The sequence below is a fragment of the Oncorhynchus tshawytscha genome, linkage group LG09 (assembly GCF_018296145.1).
Source record: "Oncorhynchus tshawytscha isolate Ot180627B linkage group LG09, Otsh_v2.0, whole genome shotgun sequence".
NCBI lineage: Eukaryota > Metazoa > Chordata > Actinopteri > Salmoniformes > Salmonidae > Oncorhynchus > Oncorhynchus tshawytscha.
The window spans coordinates 44,671,076-44,686,357 of record NC_056437.1 but is presented as its reverse complement, the minus strand read 5'-3'; the positions used below and the strand labels follow the sequence as shown (position 1 = coordinate 44,686,357).

The following is a 15,282-nucleotide window of genomic DNA, read 5'->3' as shown; positions in this document are numbered from 1 at the left end:
CATTTGAACAGAAATGCAATGGTTAATTGGATGAGTATAAAACTTTGCACAAACACTGCTGTCATCTACTGCCCAAAATCTAAACTGCGCCTGAGCTGGAATAATACATTATGGCCTTTCTTAGATGATAGTACAAAAGAACACGTTTTTTTCTTTGTATTGTATATATCTTTTACCAAATCTAATACGTTATATTCTCCTATATTCATTTCACATTTCCACAAACTTCCAAATGTTTCCTTTCAAATGGTATAAAGAATATGCATATCCTTTCTTCAGGTCCTGAGCTACAGGCAGTTAGATTTAGGTATGTCATTTTAGGCTAAACATTTTTTTTTAAGGGGCGGATCCTAAAGAGGACTTGCCTAGTTAAATACATTTAAAAAAATAAACTTCCAAATGAAACATTACACCTGTATCATCTGACCACTGATTGACAGGCTTAGTCAGTTTTAGTTGTGATATTTATCATGTAACATATTGGCAAATATGAGTTACTGTGCTATATGTTTGCACTTCAATATTTGGTCTTCCCTGAGACCTGCACTGTATAGGATTTACTTTATAAAAAGGGAAACCAATGCTATGTTTGAACAAAAATGTAAATATCAGCCATTAGTCACAAAAAACCATGTCAAACAAGGAAACCAAAAGAGACATTGACATGTGGGGTAAATTTGTGTAATTGCAGTGGTTGTTTACAAAGCAGACATTCCCTCCGTTTACTTTTGAATATCAGATCAAAGATCATTAAGTGCCATTTGGGGTCCAGACTGGTTAGAAAATGGCATATCAAGGGAAGGCATTTATCCTGTGACTAATTTAGTATGTGTTGTGAAATAATCATATTTAATTGACTAGCTCTAGTTTCATTGGCAAATGTCCTCACCTATTGTCTGTTGGAGAGGTGAAAAAATGTGATGCGTATTTCACTCCAAAATGTGTTTTTCTCAATCGCATACAAGGAATTTTTTAATCGGTGTTGAAACAAACTATAGCAGAAAATCAATGATCAAATGCTCAAATACATTTACAGAACTTCTGATAATTTTTTTGCTGGTGTACCTGACTTGCATATCTTACAGGCTGACCACACCGCTCGCGTCGCATGAGACAGCGTTGCAAAATAAAAACTGCTCACATGCGCCTATGAGCGTCTTTTTTGCCAAGGACTAAAATAGAAATCAGTTCTATTTCTGACGCAGATCGCGCTGCAAGTCCTTCCTCTCCCATCTCCTCATTGGTTTATAGAAGCAGGTACCCACGTTCCATCTCCTCATTGGTTATGCCCACGTGGGTGACTGAAAGACGAACGAGGTCAGTAGCTGTAATGCACCTAATTTATGAAAGTTGCCAATCGCAATATAAAGAGAAGAAAAAGCCTGGAAGGAAGAGAGATGACTAGAAACGATTCGGTTGACCATTTTATGTGTGGATTAATTGGCGGAGTAGAGGACCTTGTGCATTTCAGGTAAAACAACAACTCAATGTTTATATCCCAGGACAAATTAGCTAGCAACAGCAAGCTAGCTAAATAGGACAAATTAGCTAGCAAGTGCAAGCTAACTAACTAAATTTCAATAAATGTTTAATGCTTTTCAACCTGTCCCCAAATTAATATAATTGGTTCAGAGTTTGTTTTGATATTTTAACCTGCGTGTTGTGATTGCGTTTGGTGTGGGGGGACAAAATAAATGTATGCACGATGGCGCACGATGATGCACGTGCGCAGCCGGTTTGGGTTTCGTGTTAGATTTTACAGGAGATACTGACCCTATTGTTATAGAGGTTTTGCTTTGAGGCCTCCCTATACATTCATACCAGTTGTATTCTTCCATTGTATTCACCTTTCCTTATTTCTATTTTGGATTGTGTTTCTGTGCACCAATGGAGTCTACAAAGCCTGGTTTATTAATAGTTATGTATTGATTATGGAATGGAATTGGATTGTGATGATATCGATGAATCCTGCACACAATGTGCTAATTTTGTTTCTTATCGGGAATATATTTAATTTAATGTGTATGAAATTGTTTGGTGAAATATGCATAAAAGGAGAGTAATTGCACATAATTCTGCACTTTGGATGGTTGGACAATTTTGATCATCATGATTTAGTAACTGCAAGGAAAATCTATTGATCTACTGGGATTTTTTTCTCCAGTCTACTTGGACTCGAGATAAGTATATTTGTGTTCATCTTTTTGCAGGCAGTCGTGTTGTTTTGATGAATTTATTAGCAATTTATTAGCAATTTTGAATGTACAATTTTAGTTTTGATTTAATGTATTTATAATTTGAGAAGGCAAATACATTTTGGTAAGGCAACCATTTACTGTTTTGCGAAAAGCCACAGAGTTCTGTCTTGTGAACTCTGTTTTGAAAGACGATTGTTAAAAAAAATGCTTGTACGTGATTGAGAAACTGTACCAGACAACAGACCCTGATCTGAAAGTGCTGATAGTGTTATATGATCAGTAAAAGATGCAACAGCAAATAAAAGCTGGCATTACAGTACGGGGGTTATGCTAAATCATTGTTCCTACACTGATTACTCTATGCGTGTATGTGTGCGGATGTTTGTGTACAGACGTGCATGTGTTTGAGACGTGTTCTAATTAGTGATAGGTTTGAGGGAGCAGAGCTGTCTGAATAGCTCAGTGTTTTACAATGGGCCGTGGGAAGGGTTCATGTCCTTTCCAGATCAGTCTGTCAGTCAATGCTGACTCCAGTCAGACAAGAACTACTTTATCCAGCTCTGTTCTGCACCCCAAGTACAGTCCGCTCCACAACAAAAGGAGCCTAATCACCAACAGACAAAAGCCATTCGGGGCCCCTGATTGATTCAGTTTGGTCCAGTGCCTGGTTACGATCATGTTGGTTTGTGTCAGCTGGGTTAAGGCCGCTTCCTGTTGACCACTGTATGAAGCCATCCTGTTGTTTGAACCGCCGACAGTCTTTTGTTTAAGTTGCACTCTGGCGACTGGCAAGCTCCTTGTGGGCGTCTTCCATTGATGCATCAGTAAAGCGCTTAGCTAGATACAGTATCACCATCCTCCATGAATCTGTGCTTTGATATTCTATGCCTGTATTGATACGTAGCTGTGTACTTCTTGTAGTAGACAATAAGGCTGTCTTACTCCCTTTACAGTCGTATTACAGTAAATATATATTTCACCCTGATTCTGCTTGCCTGGAGCTTGTCTTCTGCCAGTCCATTTGGAATCCCAGCCATATATAACCTGCAATAACACAATGGTATATGGGCTTAGGAGATGTGTAAAGAAAATATGTAATCAACAATTATTCCATCATTACTACCAATCACGGAGAGAATAGTTTAGGCAAATGAGAAGAAACTAAAGACAAACCGCATTAATAAAACTTTCTATCTTTTGTAGGGATCTTCTGTCAAGTCATGAGATGAAATCATAACATCCCTGTTATACAAATTCAGACAGATTCGGCAAAGCTTTATACTATGAATAATAATACAATATTAAAACTTTTGGTGGAATTAATAAGCTCACAAGGGGTTCAGATATCCAGGTTGGCACTCAGACATAGGGTTGCAAAATTCCGGTAACATCTGCAAAACCTGGGAACTTTGGGAAAAGTACTGGAATTTTGCAAACTTAATTAATCCCAGACCCAATAACTTTCAAATTACCTGTGATCCAAAATAAGTTTCATATCTCCACGTTGGAGTCCGTAAATCCTTTCTTTCCCTCGTTCACCAGGACAGGCTTCTCTGTCCTCGTGTGCCATACAAGTACCTGTTTGGGGCGGGGGGTTCAAGTAAAAATGGTGGAAAAGTTAGTTGAGAGTAGTTGAAAGTATTTTTATACCGCTTTAATGTTAGCTAGGCTAGGGGTTAGGCTTAGGGGTTAAGGCTATGAGTTAAGGTTGGGGTTAGCTAACATGCTAAGTAGTTGCAAAGAAGCAAAACATGTAAGTAGTTGCCCGTGAGGAGTTTCGAACACGCAACCTTTGGGTTGCCAGACATTTGCATTATACGGCTATTATCGACCAACCACCTTTCTTTAATTTTTGCCTGAAGTTACATTCTGTCTTATGTAACCATATTAAACGAATCATACTAATTTGACTGTCCTGGATTTTCATTTCCTATGTTACATCTATGAGACCAGCCTGACCCAGTGGGAATCAAACCCACAACCCTAGCATTGCAAGCAATATACTCTATTAGTTGAGCCACACAGGGCAACTGTTAGTTCCTTACCTTAGTGCAATTAGCAGCCTTGGGCTCCAGGTCGCTGAGGGTGACCAGCTCCCGCAGTAAGCTGCTCTCCTGGTACCCTCCCTTGACTCCCCGCAGCTTGAAGTAGGCCTGAGGCTTAAAGAGAATGAGGCGGAGGTTCACCGCAAAACCAGCCATGTCTATGGCAAAGGGTCGGTTGGGGTCAAACACAGTCTTCCAGCCGTAAACCTTGCCCAGGGTGTTGACTTTAGGGGACTCGTACCGCAGGCCGCCCACAAAGGCTACAGGCCACACAGACACCTTCCTTGTTGAACGCATCTAGACGAGGAAGGAGAGAGAGGGTAGAGCCCATGGAGATCCTATGATATTAGTGCTCTATGTAATTCTATGGGTGGAGAAGGATCAATAAGTATTCTTTTTCTGATATATGATTTTATGTGAGGAAATAGCTATTTTAATTTGTATCATATGCAAATATCAGAATTCATGTTTATAAACTTTGTTTATGGCAGGTGTCAAGTGATGCCTATGTGTTGAGGCTGTGCATTTATCTAGTGGCATATTGTAAGGAGCCATGCTCTTTATTTAATTATACTACTGCGCATCTGAAACCAAACATTTTGCCTGTTTTGGTAGCTAAAGAGGAAACAATTCTATACTGCACAACATCTCTCCTTGTTCCACTCACCTCCTCAAACAGATCCAGACTATAGGTGTTATCATCGTCTGCAAAGTAGACGATACCAGGCTGGCTGTTGCTGTTGTTGGGGCTGAAGGTCTCTCTAAGCCAGCGCAGAGCCAGGTTCCTCTGCATGGTTCCCCGGGGTATCCTGGGGTCCCTCATGTCCCCACGCAGCTTATAGTTCCTGGGTGTCTCCACATTAAGGTGGGTGTAGTTCAGGCCTGTTTCCTGAAGGAGCCTGGTGACTAGCAGGGTTTGTCGCTGAGAGTCCTCAACCAGGATCCAGTGCAGGTTGGGCACGTGGAGGAAGGTGTTGGCCAGACGGGTCAGCTCTGCCTTCTGGACCGGCCGGCTGTAGGTTGGGGTTATGACGTGGAGGGTGGGGAGGACATCAGACCAGGGCGGCTGGCGGCTGTAGACGTACTCGGTGCGCACAACCTCCACAATGTCCTTGTTGTTCTCTGAGGTGCAGGGCTCCTTGAGGGTGAAGGTGTTCCGGGAGTCTCGCCGACTCTCATGTCTGTCATCTGAGAAGGGGAAAGAAGTTTTTGGTAAAATAAATGCTTATAGACTGTATAGGAACTGTACGTTTCCATAGAGATGGCCTTCGTAGAGAGGGAGGAGGCATCTAATCGTGCAAATAGTCTTCTTAGTCTGTTGTAGAGTTAGATTTCAGTCAAAAGTTTTAATGAACGTGTCGTTCTGAAATCTAACTCCATACTCTTTTGTTAGACATGTAATCTCCTTGTGATAAACATAATATACTCATCACTAACTTAAAAAGTAATGAATTAGATGTCAGACTAATATGAGTCAGTTAAAAGGTGTGAATCCGATTAGAGAAATTAATATTGTGGACAATCAATTTTCTACTAATAGTGCTGAAATTGATAGCGGCCTCAATGCCACGGTCTCACAAAATGACAATATTTTCTTTCATACACTGATGAAGTATTTAGCTCATTATGAACAAAAACCTTTTGCCATTGTGTTAAAAGTCTTGTAATAGATAATGCAGCATATTCAGATAAAAAGTTAAGTGGTGGGAAAATGTAAAAAAATGAAGCTGGGAAATCATGTGTAGACGTTCTTTTTAAGTCTATATTAAATGGAGCATCCCAGAATAAGCATAGATATAAGTAAACCAAACGTGCTCCTCTGCTCAAGAGACTAACCATAAAACCCCCTACATGGGGAATTTGAGGAATGACCTTTACACTTTCGAGCAGCTAGCAGAGGGGTGATGGCACTCTGATGCCAAACAGTGATAAGTAGCGTCCAAGGCAACACGATCAACACGATGGCCAGAATGTCTCGTCTCTTCGGCATCTCCGGGGTCAAACCTGAGCCACGTCATTACCTGCAACACACATTTTTGGTTAAAAAGGGTAACAAAATTATACTAAGCTCATGTAGCATTTATTAGTTATATTCTTCAAGAATCAATGGGTGACAATTTTATCATTAATTGAGAACCTTAACAGCAGAATATTTTAGACATTGTGCCTTTAAGGTAAATACCAGGTGTTATTTCTGGATGGATTTCTGAACAATGGCTTCAGTATAAAGCGTTGAACTTAAAGAATGGGAGAAAGCGATCCTCCACTTTTCAAACAGACTACAGTGCCTTCGGAAACTATTCAGACCCCTAGACTTTTTCCACATTTTGTTACATTACAGCCTTATTCTAAAATTTATGAGAGTTTTTTTTATTTTATCAATCTACACACAATACCTCATAATGACAAAGCAAAAACAGGTTTTTATTCATTTTTGCTAATAAAAATGAGATGACATTTTACATAAGTACTCAGACCCTTTACTCAGTACTTTGGGCAGCACCTTTGGCAGCGATTACAGCATCAAGTCTTAGGTATGACGCTACAAGCTTGGCACACCTGTATTTGGAGAGTTTCTCTCATTCTTCTCTGCAGATCTTCTCAAGCTCTGTCAGATTGGATGCTGTACAGCTATTTTCAAGTCTCTCCAGAGATGTTCGATCAGGTTCAAGTCCGGACTCTGTCTGGGCCACTCAAGGACATTTAGAGACTTGTCCCGAGGCCACTCCTTCGTTGTCTTGGCTGTGTGCTTAGGGTCATTGTCCTGTTGGAAGGTGAACCTTCAACCCAGTCTGAGGTCCTGAGCGCTCTGGAGCAGGTATTCATCAACAATCTCTGTACTTTGCTCCGTTCATCTTTCCCTCGATCCTTTCTCCCAGTCCTTTCCATTGAAAAACATCCCCCTGACCAAGGCCCTTCTCCCCCGATTGCTCAGTTCGGCCGGGTGGCCAGCTCTAGGAAGTCTTGGTGGTTCCAAACTTCTTCCATTTAAAAATGATGGAGGCCACTGTGTTCAATGCTGCTGACATTTTTTGGGACCCTTCCCAAGATCTGTTCCTCGACACAATCCTGTCTTGGAGCTCTACGGACAATTCCTTTGACCTCATGGCTTGGTTTTTGCTCTGACATGCACTGTCAACTGTGCAACGTTATATTGACAGGTGTGTGCCTTTTCAAATCATGTCCAATCAATTGAATTTACCACAGGTAAATCCAATCAAGTTGTAAATTCATCTCAATGATGATCAATGGAAACAGGATGCATCTGTCTCATAGCAAAGGGTCTGAGTAATTATGTAAATATCGTATTTTAAAAAATGTATTTGTTTGAACTGTTTTCTCTTTTTTTCCTTATGGGGTATTGTGTGTAGATTGCTGAGGATTTTTTGAAATGTAATCCATTTTTGAATAAGGCTGTTATGTAACAAAATGTGTAAAAAGTCAAGGGGTCTGAATACTTTCCAAAGGCACTGTATATTTAGCCAGCTCATAGTCAAAGAATGGAGGGGTTGACCCGTGGTGGAGCTACAGTAGCTGCCATCTAATGGATGATCACGTGTGAATTAGCCACATTCTTAACCCTCCGTTAAGGAGCTGTCGCTCCGAGATTGGTTCTGCAAAGATAAAGTGTTTGCTAAGGAACCTGCTTTCCCATCAAAGCCATTGCACACCAGAAAATAGGTCAGAGACAGCTGCAAGCTTTTTTCTTATTTCTACCTTATAGAAAAGCATGCTTGAACACTACATAAAGAATACCTCACATTGCTAATGATCTGCAAAAACATTTTTATTCTTTTTTAAAAACTGTAATATCCTATGTTTCGAAGTCGTGGCTGAACAATGACATGCATGATGTATACACCTCACTGGCTTTTCCATGCATCATCAAGATCGGACACCAGTCTTGGGTAAGCTGAGAGGTGTTTATCTTTGTTAACAACAGCTGGTGTTGATCTCTAATGTTAAGCAAGTCTTGAGTTTTTGCTCGCTTGAGTTAGAATACCTCATAATAAGCTGCAGATCATACTATTTATATTTTTTGTAGCAGCCTATTTCCCATCACAAACCGATGCTGGCATCATTAATAAGTGCATCAGTGACCTTGCATACATATCCCATCCAAAAGCCATGGATTATAGGCAACATCCGCACTGAGCTAAAGGCTAGAGCTTCTGCTTTCAAGGAGCAGGACGCTTATAAGAAATCCTGCTACGACCTCCGAAAAGACATCAAACAGGCAACGCCAACTCTGATGCTTGTAGGATGTGGCAGGGCTTGCAAACTATCACAGATTACAAAGGGAAACCCAGCTGCAAGCTGCCCAGTGATGCAAGCCTTCCAAACCAGCTAAATGCCTTCTATGCTCACTTCTAGACAAACAACACTCAACCATGCATGAGATCACCAGCAGTTCTGGATGACCAGTTGTGTAAAGTTCTTAAGTTGTACTTTAAAGTATTTTTACTTAAGTATTTTGTGGAGTATCTGTACTTTACTGTGCTATTTATATTTTTGACAACTTTTACATTCATAAAGAAAATAATGTACTTTTTATTTTTGAGCAATTACATGTCCTTTTGATACTTAAGTATATTTAAAACCAAACACCTTTTTAAAAAAATTTTTACTCAAGTAGTATTTCACTGGGTGACTTTCACTTTTACGACTAGTCATTTTCTATTAAGGTATCTTTTACTCAAGTATGACAATTGAGGACTTTTTCCACCACTGCAGATGACTGTGTGTTCTCGCTCTCCGTAGCCAATGTGAGTAGCACCTTTAAACAGGTTAACATTTACAAGGCCGTGGGGCCAGACATATTACCAGGATGAGTACTCAGAGCATGCACTGACCAGCTGGCAAGTGTGTTCAAGTATATTTTCAACCTCTCCCTGGCCCAGTCTGTAATACCTACATGTTTCAAGCAGACCACCATAGTCCCTGTGCTCAATAATGACATGGTAACCTGTCTAAGTGACTATCGCCCCGTAGCACATCTGTAGCCATGAAATGCTTTGAAAGGCTGGTCATGGCTCACATTAACACCATCATCCCAGACACCATGGACCCACTCCAATTTGCATACCACCCCAACAGATCCACATGATGCAATCTCTATTGCACTCCACACTTCCCTTTCCCACTTGGATAAAAGGAACACCTATGTGAGAATGCTGTTCAGCCTTCAACACCATAGTGCCCTCCAAGCTCATCACTAAGCTCATGACCCTGGGAATGAATGCCTCCCTCTGCAACTGGATCCTGGACGTCCTGATGGTCCTTCCCAGGTGGTGCGGGTAGGCAACCAAACATCCGCAATACTGATCCTTAACATGTGAGCCCCTCAGGGCCACATTGACAGGCCTGGAGAGGGTTGAGAGCTTTAAGTTCCTCAGTGTCCACATCACTCCCTGCATTCGAGGACCTCTATACCAGGCGGTGTCAGAGCACTGGCATAATGCAGTTTATCTGGACTCCCGCAAGGTTGGCGTTTGGCCCCCTTCCCCCTCCCTAAAATAAAATGTGTCAGCCAGACAGCCACACAAAATGTGCTACGGCATGTATAGCTTTGCTTTAGCTAATGGATAAATGTGTATTGGTAGGCTTGTTAGGTTTGAATTTTCTCATGTTAAGCCTAACATTTCACAAAGCTATACATGGTGTCGCAATGCTGCCATTTCATGCTGCTGGCAACAATGTAATTACTTGTTTAGTAATTAAAGTTGGAAATTCAAACTTTTCAGATATAAAATAAACGTTTGATGCAAACGCATACTAATCAGCTACCAATAGATTTTTTGGAATATACAACTGTCCTGCATGACCCATCCTCACGCTTTCCCCCAGCTTGGATAGAAAGTTGTGTGTAAAACCAGTCTATTAATGCCTAAATTAATCATAGTCAGTCCACCCTCAAAACACTAGCTTACTAGGGATTGTTTCATCATGCAGTGTATTCATAATGTACAGTATACTGTATACTTTATTTAGCTGCTATTTAGTTGCTATTTATGTTTTATAAAAAATTACACATTAAATAATCTAACAATGAGGTAGTCAAGTAGTCAACTTGAGGATAAATCCAGTAACTATTTATCATTGAACTCAGCGGGTTTTGTCTGGCTAATAGCCTACAAAAAAATGGGCTGCAATATTCAAGGTAAATTAAATTAAATTAAATTAAATTTGAGAGACTCCCCTGGTCTCCTGAATTCCTCTTTTTTTGTGTGCAAACAATTTCACCTTTTCTATACTGGATATTGCCCACCCAGACTTTCCTGAGACAATGTCATACAATGCCATTCAACTCTCCTTCCATGTCCTCAAGTTGCTCTTAAATACAAGTAAAACTAAATGCATGCTCTTCAACCGATCGCTGCCTGCACCTGCCCGCCTGTCCAACATCACTACTCAGGACGGCTCTGACTTAGAATATGTGGACAACTACAAATACCTAGGTGTCTGATTAGACTGTAAACTCTCCTTCCAGACCCACATCAAACATCTCCAATCCAAAGTTAAATCTAGAATTGGCTTCCTATTTCGCAAACAAAGCATCCTTCACTCATGCTGCCAAACATACCCTTGTAAAACTGACCATCCTACCAATCCTCGACTTCGGCGATGTCATTTACAAAATAGCCTCCAATACCCTTTTCAACAAATTGGATGCAGTCTATCACAGTGCAATCCGTTTTGTCACCAAAGCCCCATATACTACCCACCATTGTGACCTGTACGCTCTCGTTGGCTGGCCCTCGCTTCATACTCGTCGCCAAACCCACTGGCTCCATGTCATCTACAAGACCCTGCTAGGTAAAGTCCCCCCTTATCTCAGCACGCTGGTCACCATAGCATCACCCGTCTATAGCACGCACTCCAGCAGGTATATCTCTCTGGTCACCCCCAAAACCAATTCTTTCTTTGGCCGCCTCTCCTTCCAGTTCTCTGCTGCCAATGACTGGAACGAACTACAAAAATCTCTGAAACTGGAAACACTTATCTCCCTCACTAGCTTTAAGCACCAACTGTCAGAGCAGCTCACAGATTACTGCACCTGTACATAGCCCACCTTTAATTTAGCCCAAACAACTACCTCTTTCCCTACTATATTTATTTTATTTATTTATTTATTTTGCTCCTTTGCACCCCATTATTTTTATTTCTACTTTGCACATTCTTCCACTGCAAATCTACCATTCCAGTGTTTTACTTGCTATATTGTATTTACTTTGCCACTATGGCCTTTTTTTGCCTTTACCTCCCTTATCTCACCTCATTTGCTCACATCGTATATAGACTTGTTTATACTGTATTATTGACTGTATGTTTTACTCCATGTGTAACTCTGTGTCGTTGTATGTGTCGAACTGCTTTGCTTTATCTTGGCCAGGTCGCAATTGTAAATGAGAACTTGTTCTCAACTTGCCTACCTGGTTAAATAAATAAAAATGTGCATTATACACTGAGTATACAAAACATTAACACCTGCTCTTTTTCACTACAAGACCATGCTACTTGCCTACGGAGCAGCAAGAGTAACTGCCCCTCCCGACCTTCAGGCTATGCTCAAACCCTACACCCCCGCTGACTTTGCTGATAGCTACTTTATTGAGGAAAAATTTACTTACTTTTACTGTGATATGTGGTTGTCCCACCCAGCTATCTTAAAATGAATGCACTAACTGTAAGTTGCTCTGGATAAGAGCATCTGCTAAATGACTCAAATGTAAATATAACAGACTGACCAGGTGAATCCAGGTGAAAGCTATGATCTCTTTTTAAATCCACTTCAATCAGTGTAAATTAAGGGAAGGAGACAGATTAAATAAGGATTTTCTTTAGCCTTGAAATAATTGAGACATGGATTGTGTATGTGTGCCATTCAGAGGGTGAAATGACAAAACAAAAGATGTAAGTGCCTTTGAAAGGGGTATGGTAGTAGATTCCAGGCACACCGGTTTGTGTCAAGAACTGCAATGGTGCTAAGTTTTTCACACTCAACAGTTTCCAGTGTTTACCAAGAATGGCCCACCACCCAATGGACTGTTCTGCAGGGCCCGGCGCCAGAATGAATCAGTTGGACGGACCGTTGACTGCGCGTTCACCTTTTTTTAATGGGTCTTATAGTAAAGACTATAGGCAGCTCATGAGTTTGAAGTTTGGGGAAGCTTACAATTTAGCCCACCATTTCTACCGATTTGCATGCCAGTTAGTATTATTTTTAAATGCGCATTTTCGTGGAACAGTTTAATTTACATTTTTTATTTTTTATTTCACCTTTATTTAACCAGGTAGGCTAGTTGAGAACAAGTTCTAATTTACAATTGCGACCTGGCCAAGATAAAGCATAGCAGTGTGAACAGACAATAACACAGAGTTACACATGGAGTAAACAATAAACAAGTCAATAACACAGTAGAAAAAAGAAAATAAAGAGTCTATATACATTGTGTGCAAAAAGCATGAGGAGGTAGGCGAATAATTACAATTTAGAAGATTAACACTGGAGTGATAAATGATCAGATGGTCATGTGCAGGCAGAGATACTGGTGTGCAAAAGAGCAGAAAAGTAAACAAATAAAAACAGTATGGGGATGAGGTAGGTCAATTGGGTGGGCTATTTACCGATGGACTATGTACAGCTGCAGCAATCGGTTAGCTGCTCAGATAGCAGATGTTTAAAGTTGGTGAGGGAGATAAAAGTCTCCAATTTCAGCGATTTTTGCCATTTGTTCCAGTCACAGGCAGCAGAGAACTGGAAGGAAAGGTGGCCAAAGGAGGTGTTGGCTTTAGGGATGATCAGTGAGATACACCTGCTGGAGCGCGTGCTACGGGTGGGTGTTGCTATCGTGACCAGTGAACTGAGATAAGGCGGAGCTTTACCTAGCTTGGACTTGTAGATGACCTGGAGCCAGTGGGTCTGGCGACGAATATGTAGCGAGGACCAGCCGACTAGAGCATACAGGTCGCAGTGGTGGGTGGTATAAGGTGCTTTAGTAACAAAACGGATGGCACTGTGATAAACTGCATCCAGTTTGCTGAGTAGAGTATTGGAAGCTATTTTGTAGATGACATCGCCAAAGTCGAGGATTGGTAGGATAGTCAGTTTTACTAGGGTAAGTTTGGCGGCGTGAGTGAAGGAGGCTTTGTTGCGGAATAGAAAGCCGACTCTAGATTTGATTTTAGATTGGAGATGTTTGATATGAGTCTGGAAGGAGAGTTTACAGTCTAGCCAGACACCTAGGTACATATAGATGTCCACATATTCTAGGTCGGAACCATCCAGGGTGGTGATGCTAGACGGGCGTGCGGGTGCAGGCAGTGAACGGTTGAAAAGCATGCATTTGGTTTTACTAGCGTTTAAGAGCAGTGAAGAGCATTGAAGCTCGTTTGGAGGTTAGATAGCACAGTGTCCAAGGAAGGGACAGAAGTCTACAGAATGGTGTCATCTGCGTAGAGGTGGATCAGGGAATCGCCCGCAGCAAGAGCAACATCATTGATATATACAGAGAAAAAAGTCGGCCCTAGAATTGAACCCTGTGGCACCCCCATAGAAACTGCCAGAGGACCGGACAACATGCCCTCCGATTTGACACACTGAACTCTGTCTGCAAAGTAGTTGGTGAACCAGGCAAGGCAGTCATGGAACTCAAGGGACGTTTCACCTATGGACCCATCCTCGTTCATCCTGATCCAACTTGTCCAACACCAAACTGAGGCCGAAGCAGGGGCGCCATTCATTCATCGATGTCGCCGCACCTGGATCAGAGCACAATCCTCCTCGCTCTGCTCATCTGCCCGACACCAACACCAGAAAAACACATCACCGAAGGCTTCTTCGGCTCCTTTGACCGGGTCAACGAGTATGTCTGTCCACCTGTGATCTTCCCTTAAAAGGTGGACTCACTGAAGTTTGCTCCATGCTCCATAGGACAATTCAAGATCATGAGTCGCATCTACCCGGTCACTTATCGTCTCTAGCTTCCCATGTCTATGAGGGTCTGTCCATCCTTCTATGTCTCCCGTCTCAAGCTGGTAAGGACAAGTCCCTTCTCTCCCCCCACACCTGCCCCTCTGCCCCCTCGACTTGTCGATGGTCACCCGGCCTACACTGTCAGGCATTTGTTGGAAACTCGTTGAGTCCGAAGCACCCTGAAGTACCTAGTGGACTGTAAGGGCTACGGCCCCGAGGAGCGGGCATGGGTGCCTGCCTGGGAAATCCAGGATCCGGGACTCGTTTCGGACTTCAACCAAACACGTGGTGGTTGCCCTGGCTCCGTGGCTGGAGCCGCTCCTAGAAGAGGGGGTACTGTCATGGTTCCACCTATCACCAGAAGGTGGCAGAGACCATCCTAGAGACATTAATGACACTCAGGTGTGTCCTATTTACTCATTATGATTCCAGGTGCGTTTTCTGTTGTCGTTTGCAGAAGCTTGAATTGTTTACCGTGTGCGTTTGTTTCCTGAGTGAGTTTGAGACTTATTTATTTATTTACTTTTTAAAAATTGACTATCCGAAACATACAATATACTTGCAGTGAAGCCGCTCAACAACTTCATAATACCAGTCATCCAACAGACTTCCATTCAGAGCGACACACAGAAGCATCCAGGGTCAATGCCCTGCTCAATTTCTAGTAGTTGATCAGGATTAGCAATACCTGGTAAAACCTTTTTAATTCTGAGTGCTATGCATTTCGCTGCTATTTTTTGCATCACAACATTGAAGTGTAAGGGGCCTCCAGTTTTTTTTAGATAGACTGGGTCTTCATATTTGCTATCTGGGTCTTGTTTTAATAATAGAGAAATCATACCTTCCTGCTGAGTACCTGACAGACTACCATTTCTATAGGAGTAGTCAAAACAATCTAACAATGGAGCTTTTAGTAAAGGCTTGATATACCTCTACCGATATGCCATCAAGCCCTGAGGTTTTTCCAGACTGAAAGGATTTAATTGCCTCAAAGTTCTTCCTCTGTAATTTGGCCTTCGCACTGATCTTCCTTTACATTTGTTAATTTTCTTGTTTATATTAT

The 15,282-nt window shown here is 41.7% G+C and overlaps 1 protein-coding gene across 3 annotated transcripts in view; it reads right to left on the bottom strand.

Annotated features, from left to right (window-relative positions):
• Positions 1-1,668: 1,668 nt before the first annotated feature.
• The window catches only part of LOC112258011 (galactosylgalactosylxylosylprotein 3-beta-glucuronosyltransferase 1-like), a 38,652-nt gene continuing 25,038 nt past the window's right edge, over positions 1,669-15,282 (bottom strand). Inside the window, exons 4-8 of one of the 3 annotated variants that reach the window (XM_024432055.1) lie at positions 6,080-6,264; positions 4,911-5,431; positions 4,244-4,540; positions 3,671-3,776; positions 1,669-3,242 (exon numbers count right to left, since the gene is read on the bottom strand). In XM_024432055.1, coding sequence (XP_024287823.1) covers positions 3,690-3,776; positions 4,244-4,540; positions 4,911-5,431; positions 6,080-6,233 — 1,059 coding nt within the window. In that variant the 5' untranslated portion in view covers positions 6,234-6,264 and the 3' untranslated portion in view covers positions 1,669-3,242; positions 3,671-3,689. The remainder of the gene's footprint in view (positions 3,243-3,670; positions 3,777-4,243; positions 4,541-4,910; positions 5,432-6,079; positions 6,265-15,282) is intronic. The other 2 variants (XM_024432056.1, XM_024432057.1) reach the window with 2 other exon arrangements.